This window comes from Caloenas nicobarica, chromosome 6, assembly GCF_036013445.1.
Source record: "Caloenas nicobarica isolate bCalNic1 chromosome 6, bCalNic1.hap1, whole genome shotgun sequence".
In the NCBI taxonomy this organism is placed as follows: domain Eukaryota; kingdom Metazoa; phylum Chordata; class Aves; order Columbiformes; family Columbidae; genus Caloenas; species Caloenas nicobarica.
The window spans coordinates 14,025,703-14,043,753 of NC_088250.1; the positions used below are offsets into that span (position 1 = coordinate 14,025,703).

Consider the following 18,051-nt stretch of genomic DNA (forward strand, 5'->3'; position numbering starts at 1 on the left):
AAGTGGTAATGCTGTGGCATAGTTTTCCGTGTATAACAGTCTTTTTTGTCTTTCCTTTTGCTTGCTATTCTTTTCTGCATCTCTTCTCTCTCCCAGCATTTCACTTCCATCCAGAAATACAAATGACCTCTTGACAGAGCGTTCCACTTTCATTCTGTTGATTTGCATTGTGCAGTCAGGAAAATACAAACACTTTTATTTCTGAGATGTATTTATGATGTCATGAGAAAACTTTCTCATATTAGACTCTTCTTTTTTCTCTGTCTTTATCATTTCAGGTGTGTGTGCAACATTGACTGTTCTCAAACCAACTTCAATCCTCTTTGTGCTTCCGATGGGAAATCTTATGATAATGCATGTCAAATCAAAGAGGCATCATGCCAGAAACAGGAGAAAATTGAAGTCATGTCTTTGGGTCGATGTCAAGGTAACTCTCATAACAAAACTCATTTCAAAGAATGTTTTCAATTTTTGTTCAGGAGAAAAAAAAAAGAACCAGGACTGGCTTCTTATTTGGCACTTCTTACGTTTCCATTAGACTTCTGCAATTTATACTGCAGAGCAGAGGTTGCAGGAGAGGCAGAGCCCTCTGTGGTACCGATGCCAAGCAAGGCATGATGGATGGTGTGTGTAACCCTTCCCACACCCTGCAGCACATGGGGACTGTCCAGCCCTTCACCAGTGCCAAAATCAGGCACCCAGTTTCACAGAGTGACAGAATGATTGGGGTTGGAGGGACCTCTGGAGATCATCCAGTCCAACCCACCTGCTAAAGCAGGTTCACCAGAGCAGATGGCACAGGAATGTGTCCATGTTGGTTGGAATGTCTCCGGAGAAGGAGACTCCACAACCTCTCTGGGCAGCCTTTTCCAGGACTCTGACATCCTCAAGGTAAAGAAGTTTCTCCTCATATTCAGATGGAACCTCCTGTACTTCAGTCTATGCCCATTCCCATCATCCTATCGTTGGGCATCACTGAAAGGAGTCTGGTCCATCCTCTTGACACCCAGCTTTGAGATACTTATCAGCATAAATAAGATCCCCTCTCAGCCTTCTCCAGGTCGAACAGACCCAGCTCTCTCAGTGTTTCCTCATAAGAAGGGTGCTCCAGACCCCTCATCATCTTTGTAGCTCTCCGGTGGACTTTCTCCAGTAATTCCTTGTCCTTCTTAAACTGGGGAGCCCAAAACTGGACACAGTTTTTGCCCAGAGCTCTGGAGCAGGACAGCAGGAGAGCCCCTCAGATACATTTTGCCACCCAGGATGGATCCTCCATTGCTACCTTAACTGGAGCAGCACAAAGCAATCTCAGGAGGCCACAGACATGTTACCGAAGATGTACTGCTGCTTGTTTCTCCTGTGACCTGTGCTGGACCCATGAGCCGCCAAAGGTTCCTTGAAAGGAGATGTCGCCAGTAGCAGTTCAAGATTCTCTGTGTTTCTCCACAAATGCCTTCCTTCTCTGTGCCCAGCTCATGGGCTGCTACGTCACCAATAACACTTAAGTTGACTTTAAAAACTCTGTTTTGTTCTAAAATAAAAATTAAGAAAATTTGCCTTTAAATAGCTCCCATAAATAAAGTCTCTGCTGAGGCTCAGACTGTTAATAGCTTTTTTTCCCCCTTAACTTCTGACCTATAAATTCTCAGTACATCCATTTACAAGGCCATACTATACAGGTGTGTTAAGCACATTCTAGTTGCTTCCTATCTTTTTTAAAGTTCACTACCCTACATAGCAGTTCATTTCAGGGTACTTATTAAAACTCCCCAATTACTCCAAATAGAGCAGAAATGACAACTCCTGCTTCATACTGATATATTTATCCCAGCTGCAATCTGTTATCACATATTGTTAGGGGGGGAAAAAAAGTGTTCTCTTAATGGAACATGTTTCATGTTTTGTTCTAAAAAGCCAGATCCTGCTGTTTTCACCTGGCAGACCCAGGGGAGCGTTGCAGCCAGCAGCGATGCCGGGCGTGCAAGCAAAGCTGCATTTGCCTGGGCACAGTCTGTATCGAGTACAGGCTCCCTAAATAATTCTGCATATTTCTTTTCACACAGATAACACTACAACGACTACAAAATCGGAAGATGGGCATTATGCACGAACAGATTATGCAGGTATGGTTCCTATTCTGTGAGAATTGCAATTCGCAGGAACTGTGTAAGTCTCTTTTCTCCTCCTTTCGCTAAGGTGAGGTGTCCTCATCTTCTAGTATGATTCTCTCGGTTTACTTTAAGAAAATGCTATCTTCACATTACTCTTTCTTTTGCTAAAAATTCTTTCTTCTTAAGAAATGGTCTTCTTCCATTTTTGTCAATGTATAGACATTCTGACCATAAAACACCTGTTCTGACAGTGAAAATTAGCAGACATGATTGAAAATTCTTGAGTCGGTGCACTGGATTATGCATACCTTTGTCACAACGTACAGGTTCAAGAAAGTAAAAATCCAGAGCATAGCACAGAACATGAAATGTTGCCATAATAGATAATATTACCTGTCCGTGTTTAACTATGAAGTTAATAAGGTTCTTAAAATATTTTTTTTAAGTGATAAATGGTTTTAATTTATTTAGAAGCTACAATAAAATATAATGGCTGAGTAGCCTTATATGGCATTTGAAATTAAAAACATGTAAATACTAGTGAGGTTTGGGAGACATTTTTTACACCCTTTGCCTGGGAGAATTGATTTAGAAATTGAATGTGTGTGTGTGCGTGCACGTGCATGCAAATATTCACAGCTCGCACTGAGAATTCCAGCCTTTGGGAAGGTATTGTGAAAATGGGTCAGGTGATGCATTTATTGCTTCAGTTTGTGATTTTTTTGGTGTGTTTTGAGTGTGTTTAGAGATAGTAGGTGCAGATAGCTGGATTTACCTGCTTGCTGCATGACTTAGGTGAAATCCAGCTGATGGTTTCACAGGTCTTAACATTTATTACAGGGAGAGTCCTCTGATGTTAGTTAATTTGGCTGGTCATCTCTTGTGAGGGCGCTTTGTGCCTGACGTCCCTGCGTTAATAGGGTCCCCAGGCATTAGAAGTGATTGTTCTGTTCCTACTTAAAAATAGTGCATGGTGATTAAAGCACAGAACTATGAATAAATGATGCCTCAGTGAGATCAGAGGAGTTGCGAAGTGTTGGTGGTGGCTGTGGCCTGAAGCAGCGAGGTTAGAAATTTCAATGGAAAGTAAACACTGGAATTAATTTCCAAAAGATCAAAGGTGAGCCATGGTCCAGATATTTCCTACTGCCAAAAAGCCTTTCCATGGGTGAAGTCTCTTTCCCCCAAACCTTTGATTACTCTTAGCTTTTTTCTGGGAGGCAGCAGTTTTCTTAAAAGGCTGGAAAGGTTGAGGTTGTATCGTGTGGCGGGCAGCAGAAAGCACCAAGTAGGCCAAAATGATTTATTTTAAGTTCGAAATAAGGGCAAGTAATATTGTTGTGTTTAATCCTTTATCTTCCTTGCTGGAGAACTGAGGAGAGCCTGGGCATCCCCAAGGCAAGATGAAGGCCTGCAGCCCCTTTTTATAATAAATGTGGTACAACCTGTCCTGCTCTGCTGCTGGCTGCTGCTGTAGCTTTCGGATGGCAGTGACCCGCATCACCTCGAGAGGAGACAGCGCATTTAAGCATGAAGCAACTGAGTTGTGACAAGAAGGGAGGAAAGGCAGGTTGAGGATTAGGGAGGAGGAGATCAGAGCAACGACAAGAGAAAACCAAGTCATGGGTCATGGAGGAAAAGGGGCACGGAAAGCACCTTCAACTCAAGTGGGAAGCAGGAAGAAAGCAGCTCTTGCTTAGGAGAGAGATGATAGTTCAGCCCACACTTGAGAGGAGAGATGGTGGGTAGAAGAAAATTGATTGCAGCAAAGTATGCTCATAGAATCATAGAATAGTTTGGATTGGAAGGGACCTCCAAAGCTCACCCAGTGCCACCCCTGCCATGAGCAGGGCCATCTTCACCCAGATCAGGTTGCTCAGAGCCCCGTCCAGCCTGGCCTGGGATGTCTCCAGGGATAGGACAGGACTTGGGAGTCAGGCACGGAACACGGGAGGAAACTGGGTTACTGGGCAGGGATTTGGGCAGAGCTACCGCACAGAGGAAGGGTTTGTAGTGGAGACGGTCTCCGAGAGATTAGAAGAAGTGGTGGAAGAGATGGTCCAGCAAGAGGTAACTGAGGCCTCTCTAGAGGAGAGAGGGCACCTACTCCTACATTTATCCAGTCCTAAAATTACATTTGGCCCTTTGAAGGCAACTGCGAGGCTGATGTGGCCCCCACTGAAAATGAGTTTGACACCCCTGCCCGAGGGGAAAGGGATGGCTGTATCAAAAAGCTATAACAACTCCAGTCTTTTGGAAATAGTTGGTGAAAAGGAAGACAGAAGTACAAAACTGAGCCTCAATGAACGTTGAGGCTTCAGCGTTTGCCAGGCAGGAAGCTCCGTGCCATCCTCACATTCTTTCAAGTGCAGAAACATTTGATGGTGGCTATTGTAGGAATGTGGTATGTGCTACTTTTTTCCCCGCCTTCGTATCTCCTGAGAAGGGAGATGCTGCCCTGACCATGGGAAGCTTTGTGTGAATAAGCCGCAGTTCCTCGGCCGTTGTGCCTCTGAAGCAATTTCCCCGTGCCTGTGTCTTTCCAGAGAATACCTTTGTTCTCTACCATTTAATGGCACTAAAAATCACCGAGACCACGAGCACTACAGGCTTTTTAAAACACTTACTTGTATGGACCGACTTTCCCAGGGGAGAAAATAGCAGTGGGCATAATTGATGTTGTCAATTATGCTAACGCGTCAGTGCCAAATGCTGTTTGCAGAGATTGCGGTAGCTGAGCCGTGTGGGATTTTCCATAAACACCCCCACATGCTCCATGTGGGGTCCCAGGAAGGCAGCTTTGCCAACAACCATGAGTCTCAACACTTAGCTGATTTTTTTCATATCGAGCTATTCAAACCGTCTGTTCAATCAGTGTCTTTGCTCCTTCCTGTTCTTTCAAGCCCGTTGATCCTTGCAAATAACACACAGAAATCTTTCCGTTTGCAAAACTGAGAGTGCTCGTTCCTTTGGAGCATAAATCTTTGCATTAAGTTTACATTGCCTTGTTTTTTTAAGGGCTCGTACTTTAGTATTGGAAATGCCTGACTAATGTTAGAGACACCCAAAAAGCAACATCCCCTTTTTCAGCAAAGCAAACATGGGGAGAACGAGCAGTAGGTGGCCCTTCTGTGATGGTGTCCACCTCTCCAGGTTTGCCAGTCCTCTCTTGCCATGGTTGCATCTACAGGCATTTGTGTCTCTCTGCAATTCTGGCCTCTTGTTTTTCTGAAACCTCAAAGTATTTATCAGACTTGGGGAGGGCGATTTCCACTCTGTTCAACAAATGGCAGATTGTTGACGTTGATCAAGTTTGTGAAATAAGATTTGGTTTTGGTCAATAAATGAATGGGTGAGATTTTTCCCTCAAATCCAATAGAAATACACTTTGTCTTGCGATTGTCATGAAAGAGCATTTTAGGCCATTTTAAGTATAATGTATGTTTTGGAACGTAGTGTCTGAGCTGAAAGTCCTGTGATTGATGTTTTCTTGAATTTTCCCATTATATGCATAAAGAAGTTGGCTGTTTCAGTGGCTTTTTTGCATTTAGAGTTTAGGCAATCAAGGAGTTTTCATCCTTTTTATTCATTTGCCTATTTATTTTTATTCTTCAATATTTATATTCTCTTCTTAAGATCTGGATATTAGCAATTATCCTTCTGACTGATTTTATCCTTTCTCATTATCGAATTACAGAGATTTTTTTTCAAACCATTTTGAGCACTATAAAGAATAAGTCTGTATGGATGAGCCATATTTCAATGTTATGTATTCATGAAAATTGTCAGCGAAGACACTGACAAATTTCATAGACCTATTCAATAAGATCATCATCTAGGCCAGACAAACCTCCCTGTATGAGCATTGATTAGATCAAGTCCCAGCAGTGAAGCTGATGGAGAGGGGAAGAAGGCATTTTCAACCCAAATAGTCTCTTTTGGTGAAAAATACACATCTGCAAATGGTCAGTTTGAGATATATTTTTGGGTTCCTCAGTGGCAGTAAACCCTCTCTTGGCAGCAGCCTTGGGTGGTGGCTTCTGTGGTCTTGACTAGTCTGGGGACCCTCTTGCTGATGCTCTTATTGTGCTCGGGAAACACTAAGGAGCACAAAATGCTGCACGTCTGCTCATGGCTGCTCTGTTCCCTGCTCTTCCTGCTGGCTTCCCTTGGGATTTCAAATCTACATGACAGTCTTGGATCTTTTTCAGATCGCATTCTGGCACTGGGGCCTTTCTGGCACTACCGGAGGTGCTCGGGCAAGTAATCCAGCAGATGGTTGCGCTGCCCAAGCAAACTGAATGCTCCACCAAAAAAGGGCAAAATCCATCTGTGTCAGCACATCATCTTCCCTTGTCTGGGCCAGGGCTGTGGGAAGAAGGCCAGGGGAGCCACCGCAAATTCCTCACTCCAAGGATAAAGAAGAGTCTTGGACTCTTCAAAGAGTCTCTTCAAAAGCCTGAGAGTCTTTGACTCCAAAATAAATGCAACATAATATTTATGTTTGAGAAAACTATCCTAAAACTTTACCAAAACCTGCAACTCTGCATCGTTAATTTCTAATCCCTTTGAGCGGGAGAACAAGCTGTGCCTGTCAAAGCGAACATGGAGAACTGGCTGCGGTGCTGTGACCCGGCCCAAGGGAGAAGCACCGGGATGTGATGCATCCCGTTCTTCATGGGCTTGATACAAAGCCCACCAAATCAGTCACAGTTGTCTTCAGTGTCTGTAATGGGCCTGGAGAGCCACCAGGAACAGCAGCACTGGATTCCTATAGACAGTGACTGGTTTGGGGTTTTTTCTCCCAGGAATAAAATATGAGAACTTCAGACTAGATTCCTTCTCTGGATTATGGACGGGGTTGCACTAGATGACCTTTGAAGGTCCCTTCCAACCCAAATTATTCTATGATTATAACATTTTAAAAATAGGTTAAGTTTTGAGTATAAACCACTTGCCATTGTCCCTTTAAATTAAATTTTGTGTCTACTACCATGTCAGCCATTTCCTGAACTGGTGCAAATAAAAAGCCCCAGAGCTTAGCTATGGGATATAAACTATCGTGCATTTTGCTCTGCCTTTGTGAACCAGGCTTTCCTTTCTTCTTAATGGAATTAGCAAGTGAGACATAGAGCTGAGCACCGCGCATCCATCACAGCTAGAGAGAAAACATTTCTCATCTGCAGCTTTGTAAAAACGCTGGGGAAATTGCATCCTTGCATACGCAGATTTGCTTGGCTTTCAGTCCCGCAGACTCCAAGTCAGAGGTTGTCACACTAAACAAATAGATTACTTAGGAAGCATTCCTGCTTTTCCATCAAATCACTTAAAAATGGAAAAAAACCCCCACATTTTAATATTTTGACAGCTGTGTGACAGCATGAATGCCGTCTAGCTGGGGCCTCCACCTGGAATCACACACATAGGCGCACGCACTCCTGGTGTTTGGGAGTACAAGAATAATACAATTGATGCATTTCTTAAAAATTGCAAAGCTTTTAAATGTTACTGCAATTGTTGGTTGCATTTACAATTGCAAGATTTTATGAAAATACTTGTAAGTTTTATGCACAGTGAAAGTCCACAAAAGATGGCAGATGAACTCTACAAAACAAAGAAAAAAAAAGTGTAGATTGTATTTCAGGCCATACAATCTATGTTTTTTTCGCCTGTGACTTGAGGGAAGCAATGAGGGCATCTCTCTTCAGGACATGTGACCATATGATGCCTCAAATGCCTGAATGTCCTTTAAGATGTCTGATTGTTCAGAAACGTAGATGTCTACAAATGGCTGAAGTCTAGAGCACATAAATTCAAGATTATATAAGAAACGAGTTGGTCTCCACTTGTAAAATAATTTCCTCATAAAGACAGTTGGAGAAGGCATTTTGCTCTTGTTTTGCCTACCTAATCTGGGCACTCCTGATAGAAATGTTTTCAAAAAATAGAATAGAGGAAATGTCTCAGCTCATTGCGTGGGACCTGGAGGTTTCCAGAATCAAGCTCAAATTTACCGTCATGGCAAGTAGTATAGTGTTTACTCATGAATAGTAACTATGTGTAGCTGAGTTTAATTAGCGGAGTACTATAAAACACAAATAAGAAAACTATTCCTATTCTGGGATTCTTCCAAATGATTTTCAAAGGTGAGAAATCCAGCAGGCTGTTCTCCAGCCCTTCTGCTGCCTTGCAGCTCCTCTGCTGTTACAATCATAGAATCATAGAATCATTTTGATTGGAAAACACCCTCAAGATCATTGAGTCCTACAGTTAACTTTACCCTGACAAGTCCACCTCTAAACCAAGCGCCTAAGAACCTCATCTCCATATCTCTTAAACCCCTCCAGGGATGGTGACTCCACCACTTCCCTGGGCAGCCTGTTCCAATGCCTGACAACCCTTTCTGGGAAGAAATTTTTCTGGATGGCCAGAAGAAAATGTAAAAAGTAGAGATAGAGGCCAGCTGGTAGGCGAATAAGTTTTACTGTCAGCTACTTCTGAACTAAAATCTGAGTAGCTGGCAGTGGCAGCCCCAACTACTCACTTGGCCCCCAAACTTTTACTTGTCCCAGGTGCTTTTTTAAATGCAAAATTGCAGCAGGTTTTTTTTTTAAATTTAAATTCTGGTTTTAAAAAGGCGGAGTGCAGAAGTCTCACTGCAGCATTTTTCTCTGTCATCAGGAGGACCAGACACTTTATTTCTAAAATATGAAAAACAGGGGCATTAATGCAATTGTCTGGCAGCGGATGCTGCAGCGTAGTCTACCCTCGATGCTTTTCTTTTACAGAACATTCTGAAATGTATCTTTAGATCCTGATAGGCTCTGTCTTCCTAAAATGTATGTAATTTTCTTTGGAAGAGGAGATGGACACTGAGATAGAGGTCCCGTAGGAGCCTCACAGACAAGTGCTAGGAAGGATGCTGTAGCACTCCAGAGCACCACACCGTGTGATTTAACAGCACTTTCTCCTAACAGCCTTTTCCTGAGGAGCATGCAAAATGAAAACAGGCTTATGGAGATGTTAAAAACAAGCAATAAGGGAAGAGAAATATTGCTCATTTAATCTGCCAGCCTCAAGAGAATACCTCACTTTTTATGAGAGTTCTCCTTTAACTTTGAATCGTATATGGTAAGGTTTGTAAAAATGTGCCTTGTTTTTTTGGATTTCTGTTTCCTTGTGGTTTTATAATGAGAGAAATTGTGCCTTTTCATTACTTACGATTTCCCAGTGTCATGCTCATGGAACCTGTAATTGTTAGCATTAAAACTTAAATTAGGTCTCAGGTGAACTGCTAGGCATCTCTTTACCTAGAATGATGCAGCTCAAGGAAAAAGAGCATTTCCATTTGTGCCTTTAAAGCTTAGCCCTTAATTTAGTCACTAATGAATGGGAATCAAAAGTTGCAGAATTCATTTGTGCTTTCTTCCCATAGTAAACAGATTCAGTAATGTTGTGAGTGAACATTATAAAGAATGCTATTTGATTTGCGCAGAAGCTCGGTAGCCTGAAAATTCATTATGTCCAGGCAAAGAATTTGATCTGTAGGAAACAAACAGGCAAAGCAAGTACCAACTTGTAACACCAATATTGGCATAGGCAGCCTAAAATATACAAAATCGGACCAGGCTATGTTACTGTTGGCAGCACCCCTCAAGTATTTAAGTCCTAGAAATGAATTCAGGTGTCAAGATTTGGGGTGAGGGTGGAGTTTGTAATGCAAGGATATTTTTCCATCTGGGGTTTACATCAGAACTGTGCAAAATGCATAAAGCTTGCTTCGAACACTGGCTCCCACTTCTGCCTTCCCCAAGACTGTGTACCTTACTGGTTGTTTTTTCCTTTATAGTATCATGTGAGCAGTATTCTGTAACATTTTGTTCTGATAAAGGTTATGGATAAAAACAGAAATGGCATGTGCAATAGAGATGAGCAGACCTGAGTTCATGTAGGCGTTCCTACAGATTCTTCCGTTTTGCGTCCCGGTCCATAAACACATCATGTATCATTTACATATGTTTTGTCTTATTTGGAGTATAGAAATCCATCTTCCTGAGCAAATCTGAGCCTTTCAGTACCCGCTGATCTTTTTGTCCTCCACTGAGTATCTATGTTTTGATCAGAAGAATGAATAAGCTCAAAGGGAGGCAGAGCTTGCAGAAAAAAGAAGACACTTTCCTGCTCACAGCTAAAAACATGTTCCCTAAAACTCAACACAACTTCAATTGTGCCTGATTTCTCAAGTTGTCTTTAATCAGATACCTTCTTTCTAAATCGGACCTCTAATGGCAAGGGATACCGAGAAAAAAATGAATGCAGGAAGGGACCCTCAGAAAAAACACTTTCGTGGTTTGCAGTCATGCTAGTTGTTATGCTCTAGTTAAAGGTTCTCAGAGAATTTGTTTTTCCCAACCTTCGTTTTCAGAGGTTTATGGAAATGAAGATCCAGCAACATGATCTACAACCACTGTTTGGCTGCCAGTCCTCTCTTGCCATGCATTTGCACCATAACACTTGGCCCTGAAGAGTGTGTGTGAAAGGACTTACAGTTATCAAAAAAAGGTCGTTTTATATCTGACTAAATCACATTGTGACACCTCTATCTTTGCCACTTCTTAGATGAGATACCCTCCAATTGCAGGCCCCTCCTTTGAGATATACTAGCCTTAAATAACAGGACCCTATATTAACTCCATCAGGCAACGCAGGAAGAGTCCAGCCACGAAGTGGCTTTCAGGATTCTGTACTTAAATTTACTGCAGACAGCCCCAAACCTACTTCACATCAGAAGTCACAGGGAGGCTTCAATTCTTCTCCCTTTGGGGTCTAGAAAAAATGTGCAGCCTAATTCTTCTGTAGGACACGTGCCAGGAAGATGGTAGATACCAACTGTCTTTTGCCTTTTGACATCTTGGTGAAGGCATTTCCCTCTTGGTAGCATCTTCTTTCCCTTCTTAACCCACCTACAAGAAAGGAAAGTGAAAAAAAGTATTTGAGACAAGAGTCTGCCGATCTTCCCTAAGGAACAGGCTGGGAAAATGAATCCTGTTGTCTGTATTTGGGGAGGAATTTTGCTCACCCTTGCTTCCACTCTTCTTCAGGCTCCAGGCGCTTTGATTAGCTCAAGAGCCATCTTTGAAGGATGCTGTTCAAGATGGTGCACAGCAGCTGTTTGCCATCCACGACACTAGATTGAATTAGTTAATGGATATTATGGAGTACCCCAGTGTATTTTTATGCCTGGCAGCTCTATTTTAGGGCTAGTTTCTGTAGAAATTTGCTGTTAGGAATTATAGAGCCTTCCCAAGGATTTGAGGGTTAAAGTTAAAATGACATGCTAGACTCTCCGTTTTCAGGAAACATCAACATTTAAATATTTGTGTTTGATCTAGTCTGAAATGTAAAAAAATATTTTGAAATATTCATAGAACTGAATTTCTTAAGAATTTTGTTTTATGGGATGTTTTGGCATTCTTTATGAAATGTTAGATATCTAAATATCATGAGATGAAAGCATATGACAGCTGTAATAAATAAGTTGTATGGTAAGGAAAGCTGCTACTTAGAACTGACTAAAATATCATCTTTTCTAGAAGGAGTATCATCATGTCAAATTATAATACAAACACAAGATAATTTGATCATTTAGACATGTGAAATGGTAACCTGAGCCTTAAGATAACAAAGGCTTTCCCCTAGACTCGGGAAGTATAAATGCATCTGGTAGAATGAAAAGAAGTACAGTTGGGGAAGAAAAGGAGGAGCTGGTGTATTAATTTTTAATAGACCTTCAGAACTAGACCATGTGCAGCCAAGTAGCAATTTTTGCCTAGTTTAATAAATTTGAGTAAAGACGGCTAAATATCTTGCCACATCAGCTTCACTTTGCTGATGGTTCCACTTCTTTTCATTCAACACATCTGCTAAAACCCAGATCTCACACTGATTGTTTGAGCAATACAATATAACTGTTCTTTTTATATTTCTTAACATTTAGTGTATGAGATATTGAACCCCAAGTGACAGAAGTTTGTTACTTAGGCAAAAAATGGAAATGGTTTATAGGAGATAGGAAATGCTGTGGGAGGTGCGGCAGTTTGAATATCAGCTATACGTTCTCCCATACCTCTGTCCATAGGAGCGTTTCTCTGCATTGGAGAGAACCCAGCGTGGTCAGTTTGAGGCACACGTTGGTACCACCAAGTGAGCAGAAGCGTTTTAATTGTTCAAGTTTGAACTGCAGCATTTCCCTGCTTAGCGAGGTGACTTTTTACATACTTGGACTGTCATCTTACCATGTACCCACGAGTGTTAAGTTAGTGTGAAACTCTCTTCCCGTAAATACAACAGCTGTAGACGAAATGTGCTGTTACAGAGCCAGTGGCAACGCGTTTCAGTATGTTATCAGCGTTACATAATGGCAAAATACTTTTCAGGAGGAAAAAAAAATCAACCACCACAAAAAACCAACTCCCTATGGTTTTAATCTCCCTCTTTTATTTTGTCAGTGGTTTAAAGCTCTGTCAGGTGTACGTCAAAAACACCCCCTCCCTGGGGTATTTAATTTACAATTTCATTTAGTAATGGAAGTGTACTTTCATCTAGCTAGGATGGGAAAGGATTAAATAAAAAGCCCTGTTCTAAAATCAAATAGCAGAAGCCTAGCCTGTGCTCTGCAAATCAAGTAGCCATGGAAGGGCTCGTTATTAGTCTATAATATCAAAACTGATAAACTAGTAGTGTTTTGTCAGGCGTAATGTATGCTAAACATTTTCCTCTGCCGATTGCCTCAACAAGAACTGTGACTGTTTTTAGACACATCTGGCACTGCGGATTTTTTCCATCCTGCATTTCAGTGATTTAAAGGGCCTTGGCTGGGCAGAAGGATGTCAGCTGTTTGGTTTAAAATACTGTTATAAGAGTGAATAAGATTTAAAGAGGCAGTAGGTAAAATTCTGGCCTCACTGATGGCTTAGTGATTTCTCTGTATAGCTTTTTCATCCATTTTTATTCTTAGTAAATTTTCCGTTTCCCGAAGTTGCCCTTTTCCGTTCAGCTTCTCCCACTTTGAATATCAGCTCTAGGAGTGAGCACTGAGATAAAACACCAAACCCTGTATTTACACAAATGCCATCTCTACAGCTCATTTGTGTGGCACTTAAAGAAGGCAATAATAATAACGGGTGAGACCAGATATTGCCTGATAGACCTTTGGCATTTGAGCAATACACAAAAAACTTGAATTTGTACGGCAAGATTGGACCCTTTTGTTGCAAAACCAAGAACATGCAGAGGCTTCAGCTCTGTCCTGCTGTCACACAGTTTCACGACAGATGGGAATCAAAGCGTATCTTTGGTAATTAGGTAAAAGAATGTAGCAGGTTTTGCTGCAGTGGCATTTTATATGGCTTTACCATTTTCTCCGTTACTTAAAACTGGAAATAGTAAGGGATGTCTTTCCAGCTTCAGGCATGGGAAAGGAAACATACTGAACTCCTGATTACTGAGTAGAAATTTCTAGTGTATAGTCTGCTAAAAAATGATCCTCTGAGCAACCACAAAAGGTTTTAACAATAGAACTGGACAGATACAGAGAGCAAAGTTGTAGACTGTGTGGACCCATTACCATCACAATTTTACAGTGCAGCACTCAGGGGAGACAGGTGAGTAAAAATAGAGGCAGACCGAGCAGGATTCATCCATCAGAAGCTGTAGTGCTTTGCTTTGTACAGATGAGTGATCATAGTTTTGCAACATGCCAATAAAATGTATTTACTTTTCTGAATAACCCAAACAAAAGCAGTGAAAAGCATGGCTGAAAATGTACTTTTAGCCAACAACAAGCATATCTCTTGAGCAGTCACAGGCCATTCAGGGTCATGTTCTGGCAACTAAAATAACTAAGATTTGCACAAGGGATTTGCCAGGCATGGGATTCACGAAGCATTCAAATTACCATATATAGGAGTTAGGTATTTTTATTTCAGTCTCCTATTTTCTTACACACGCCTCCCCCAAATTCTGCAGCTCTTTCTTCAGTTTCCTGGATGAGTTCTCTCAGGCAGCATGTTTTTACAAGCACAGATGCCACTTGGAAAAAAAGAAAGGAGGGAAGGGAGCCAAATAGGTGTCACACTCCAGCTTGGCAGCACCTTACTGACATGCACTCCCCACCCCCAAAAAGGGGGAAAAAAAAAAAAACAGGCTGCTTTTAGTAATCAAAACTGAATATAAAATTAGTGCAAAACTAGGGCTGTGAAACCTTCAGGTTGTCAAAAGGGCTGAAGGAAATGCCTTATGGCCAAAATGCCGTCCCTGCCGTGCTTGTCCGCGCTGTCACGTTCCTGGGTAACCTTTCTGTCTCTGCCTCCCATCAAACCACTCTGACAATTTTGTGATTCGTACTCGCTTTCGCTTGTAATTTTTTCAGTTTGTTCAAAATGTGCAAACAAAAAGTAAATTCTCGTAACGTCATGCTGGCAGGTGTAAAAATAAATTGGAGACCTTTCCAAATACTACTTCTTGCCATCCATTGATCTCTGCGGAAAACAATCCGTTCAGACCCAGAGTTCCGATTGGAAATTAGGGGATAGCCTGTAATTGGTTTAGGGTGCGCTTTTACTTGCAGCAATTTCTCAAAACGAAGCTCCTGGTTTGTCTCATTGATCTCCTGCTCAATCTTTCTGCCAGTAAAAGCCACTCACATCACTGAAGAGACAGGGCGAGGATTGATGGAAAACGCAGCTTTGTGTTACAGAAGATGTGTATGTTCCTCTGAATATAGTCAGGTGAATACTGATGATAAGTGCATCTCCCTACAAACATGGAAGCATGCTTTCTTAGTCCACAGTTAAGTTGCTTAAAAGCAATTTTTATCAACGTAGTCCTTAAAAATTGGAAGGGCCACTACTAGCATCAATACTTAAATTCCTGCCAGCCACCTGAGTAGGTGCCAAAGAGGGAGTCGTTTTAGGACACCGGGCCTGCATGTGTGGAGACCTTTGGAATCTACATTATTGCAGGAATTGGAGGGGAGAAGGAAAAAAACCAGTTTGACTCCCCCGTTTCCAGAGTTCAGAAATCCTAAATTAAATTTACAGAGTGTACCCCAGAAGCACCCCAGGCCTGAGCATGAGTTAGCCTGGTGGCAGTTGCGAGGCCACACAACTTAGGGCACTACAGTGCCCTGTTTTACTAGTTCTCCAGAACAAATCTGCATCAAAATTGTTGTCTGTAACTCTTACCCGGTCTATCATTTTCTTCCATCAGCCTGTGGCTAGGAGACGGGAGACATCGTTAGTCATGAGACTGTCCCCCCGGGCCGTGCCAGCGAAGCGATCTTGCTTCCTCCACAACATCAATATTCTTGACACCTGTCTTAAAACTTAGGTCATGCATATCCATCTACTCTTGGAAAAGCATCAGAAGGGTACAAATTTCCCTATTTTTAGGGCTGTATCAAAAGTATTTATCAGCTTTCTGGCACCTCATCCCATTTGTCATATTTGATGCTATCTACCAGCAGGTGGGGGAGGAGGATGAAGTCCTTTAGAAATGCAGCGGCGGATGGGTGAAGCTCCATAAGCTGAGACCGCAGTGATGGTTAAAGGTGACCCCTGGCAGTTGTTGGACCTGTTGTCACCATTGGGAAGTGCCTGTCTCAGTCCCCCAACAGCAGGCGGAGTGGGGGCCGAAAGACCACTGCCTTCACCTTACCCCCGTGGCTGCGTGTATGAAGACAGGGCTCAATCTGTGTATTATATGTAGCTTATAATATGTATGTGAGAGGTGTTGAGATTGTTCTTCCATACATACATTGCCAATTGGAAGCTCTTCCAGCTCCTCCGTGACAGGTACCTTGAGGCTCCGCGTTGGGCGGCTCTTTAATGTGCAGGTAACATGTTTGTCTGCCTCGTGCCACAAAATTGGGATGTTTTCTTTAGCGCTGTTGGTTTTCAGAAGGCAATGTATTCAGGTTGAAACTTTGCCCACATACCATCTGCCTCAGGCTTATCTTTCTTTGACAAGAAAGCTGAATATATAATGTCCACTTGGCTTTCCCAGCGTTACATAAGGTTGTGGTTTTGTGTTAGGTTTGCAGTTTTGGAGCTCCCCAGCAGCTCTTGTTTTCAAGTGAAAGAGCAGTGACAAAAATCAATATCATCTTCATAACTATAATGAATGTGACCCACAGCCTTTTTTAGGATGACCACAGGCTTCCGTCATATGTCTGAGGCCCATTTGCAAATATTGATTTTTATTGCAGATTATCTGTAGCCATTTCATATGAAATCTTAAGGTCTTGCAGTTTTGCTCTCTGTGCTTGGTTTGGTATCAAAGGTACAGCTATAAATTAAAAGACCTGCCCATAGACACCATTGATAGCTAAGGTTGCCAAGTCATGAAAATGAGGTGTTTCAGGGTTTTTTTAAGCTTCTTAAGGAATATGGTTCTCAGAAAGCTCCAACTGAGTGAAAGCACTGCTTTGGAGGCGCAGCAGACTCTGTTTACTCGAAGAAGTGGAAAAAAAAAGGTGGAACCTTCATATGCAAATGTATGGCATTTGGAAATGTCATATAGCTGCATCTACATATAAATAAGCCACTCTCAGAGTGCTGCACTAGCAAGGCTGCTTTGATATAGAAATTGCATAGTAGCACACGAAGCAGAAACAGCAGGACACCACTCAGTCAAGTTCAGGGAGTTTTGTTCCTTAATCACCGCTTAACTAAGTTAACTAATATTGTGTGTGGCTGGGTGAAGGTTGTGATTAGCTGCTGTTTGGTTGTGTGTGCGTACGTGCTGCATGGGCCTGTGCAGTGGGGACGATATGCCCCAAACGTAGAGATGCATCCGATGTCAGCATCCCTTTTAGCCTCGTTCCGTCCATCCCTGCCTGCTTGCTCTGAAGAAGACGCGATTTGGTCACATAAAGGAGCATCTTCTGCTGCAAACATCCACATACTGGGATGGTATTTCCATCTCTGTTTAATCTGGTATTAAAGAGTAAATCGCAACTCTCAAAACTACTTTTTCAGAGGGGAGGACATAGAGAGGAGCCTTGGTCTGGTGCCCACTCTCTGCTTTTGGCCACGTCCAGCATTGGCACTAAGAAGTAGCTCAAGAAGAGGTGGGAGGGACATCAAGCCGGTGGGAGGAATTTCCCATGGAGGGATGCCACCCGCTCTGCTCTTGCCGTGGGTGATGGATACAGCATCACCCCTCTGCCTTCGGGCACGCAGCCTCACTGCCAGGAACCTCACTAATCTCTAAACTGACACCATTTTTTTTCAACGCAGAATTACAATAATAATAAGGTTAACTCATTCTCTAAGGGCTCTGTCATGAGCAGCCTAAGGAGATCATATGCATGGAGAAAAAAACTATGACTTTATTCCTTTACATGGCTGGTTTCTGAAGGGGAAGGAAGCTGCTCCGATGGGGCCAGTGCCGAATCTCTTAGACAGGGAGATCTGAGTGAAGGGAATGTCAGCGGCATGCCAAAAACAAAGACTAGCTGAGTTAGCACAAAGAGGGTTTTAATCTATTCTAGGAATGGGGTTAACACAGATTTATTCAATCCTGGCGCAAGAGGAGGAAGCACACACTGTAAGGGCCCCTTTACCCAGGGCTTTGATAAATCCACGATAGGGCCCCGCATCATTAAATCGCATCCGTAGCGATGATTGCAGGCCTGGAGGCCAACCCCTGCTGCAGTGGTCTGAAAGAGCTCCATCGGGGAGGTTTATCCACAAAAATGATAGAATCATAGACACCCTCAAGATCATCGAGTCCAACCATAACCTAACTCTAGCACTAAACCATGTCCCAAAGAACCTCATCTCCACGTCTGTTAAACCCCTCCAGGGATGGTGACTCCACCACTGCCCTGGGTAGACTGTTCCAATGCCTGACAACCCTTTCCAGGAAGAATTTTTTC

General features: G+C 42.5%; 1 protein-coding gene across 1 annotated transcript in view; it reads left to right on the forward strand.

Moving 5' to 3' along the window:
* Positions 1-18,051, forward strand: part of TMEFF2 (transmembrane protein with EGF like and two follistatin like domains 2) — a 128,539-nt gene that overhangs the window by 96,272 nt on the left and 14,216 nt on the right. Inside the window, exons 6-7 of the mRNA XM_065637884.1 lie at positions 279-427; positions 2,064-2,123. Of these exons, the coding sequence (XP_065493956.1) occupies positions 279-427; positions 2,064-2,123 (209 nt within the window). The remainder of the gene's footprint in view (positions 1-278; positions 428-2,063; positions 2,124-18,051) is intronic.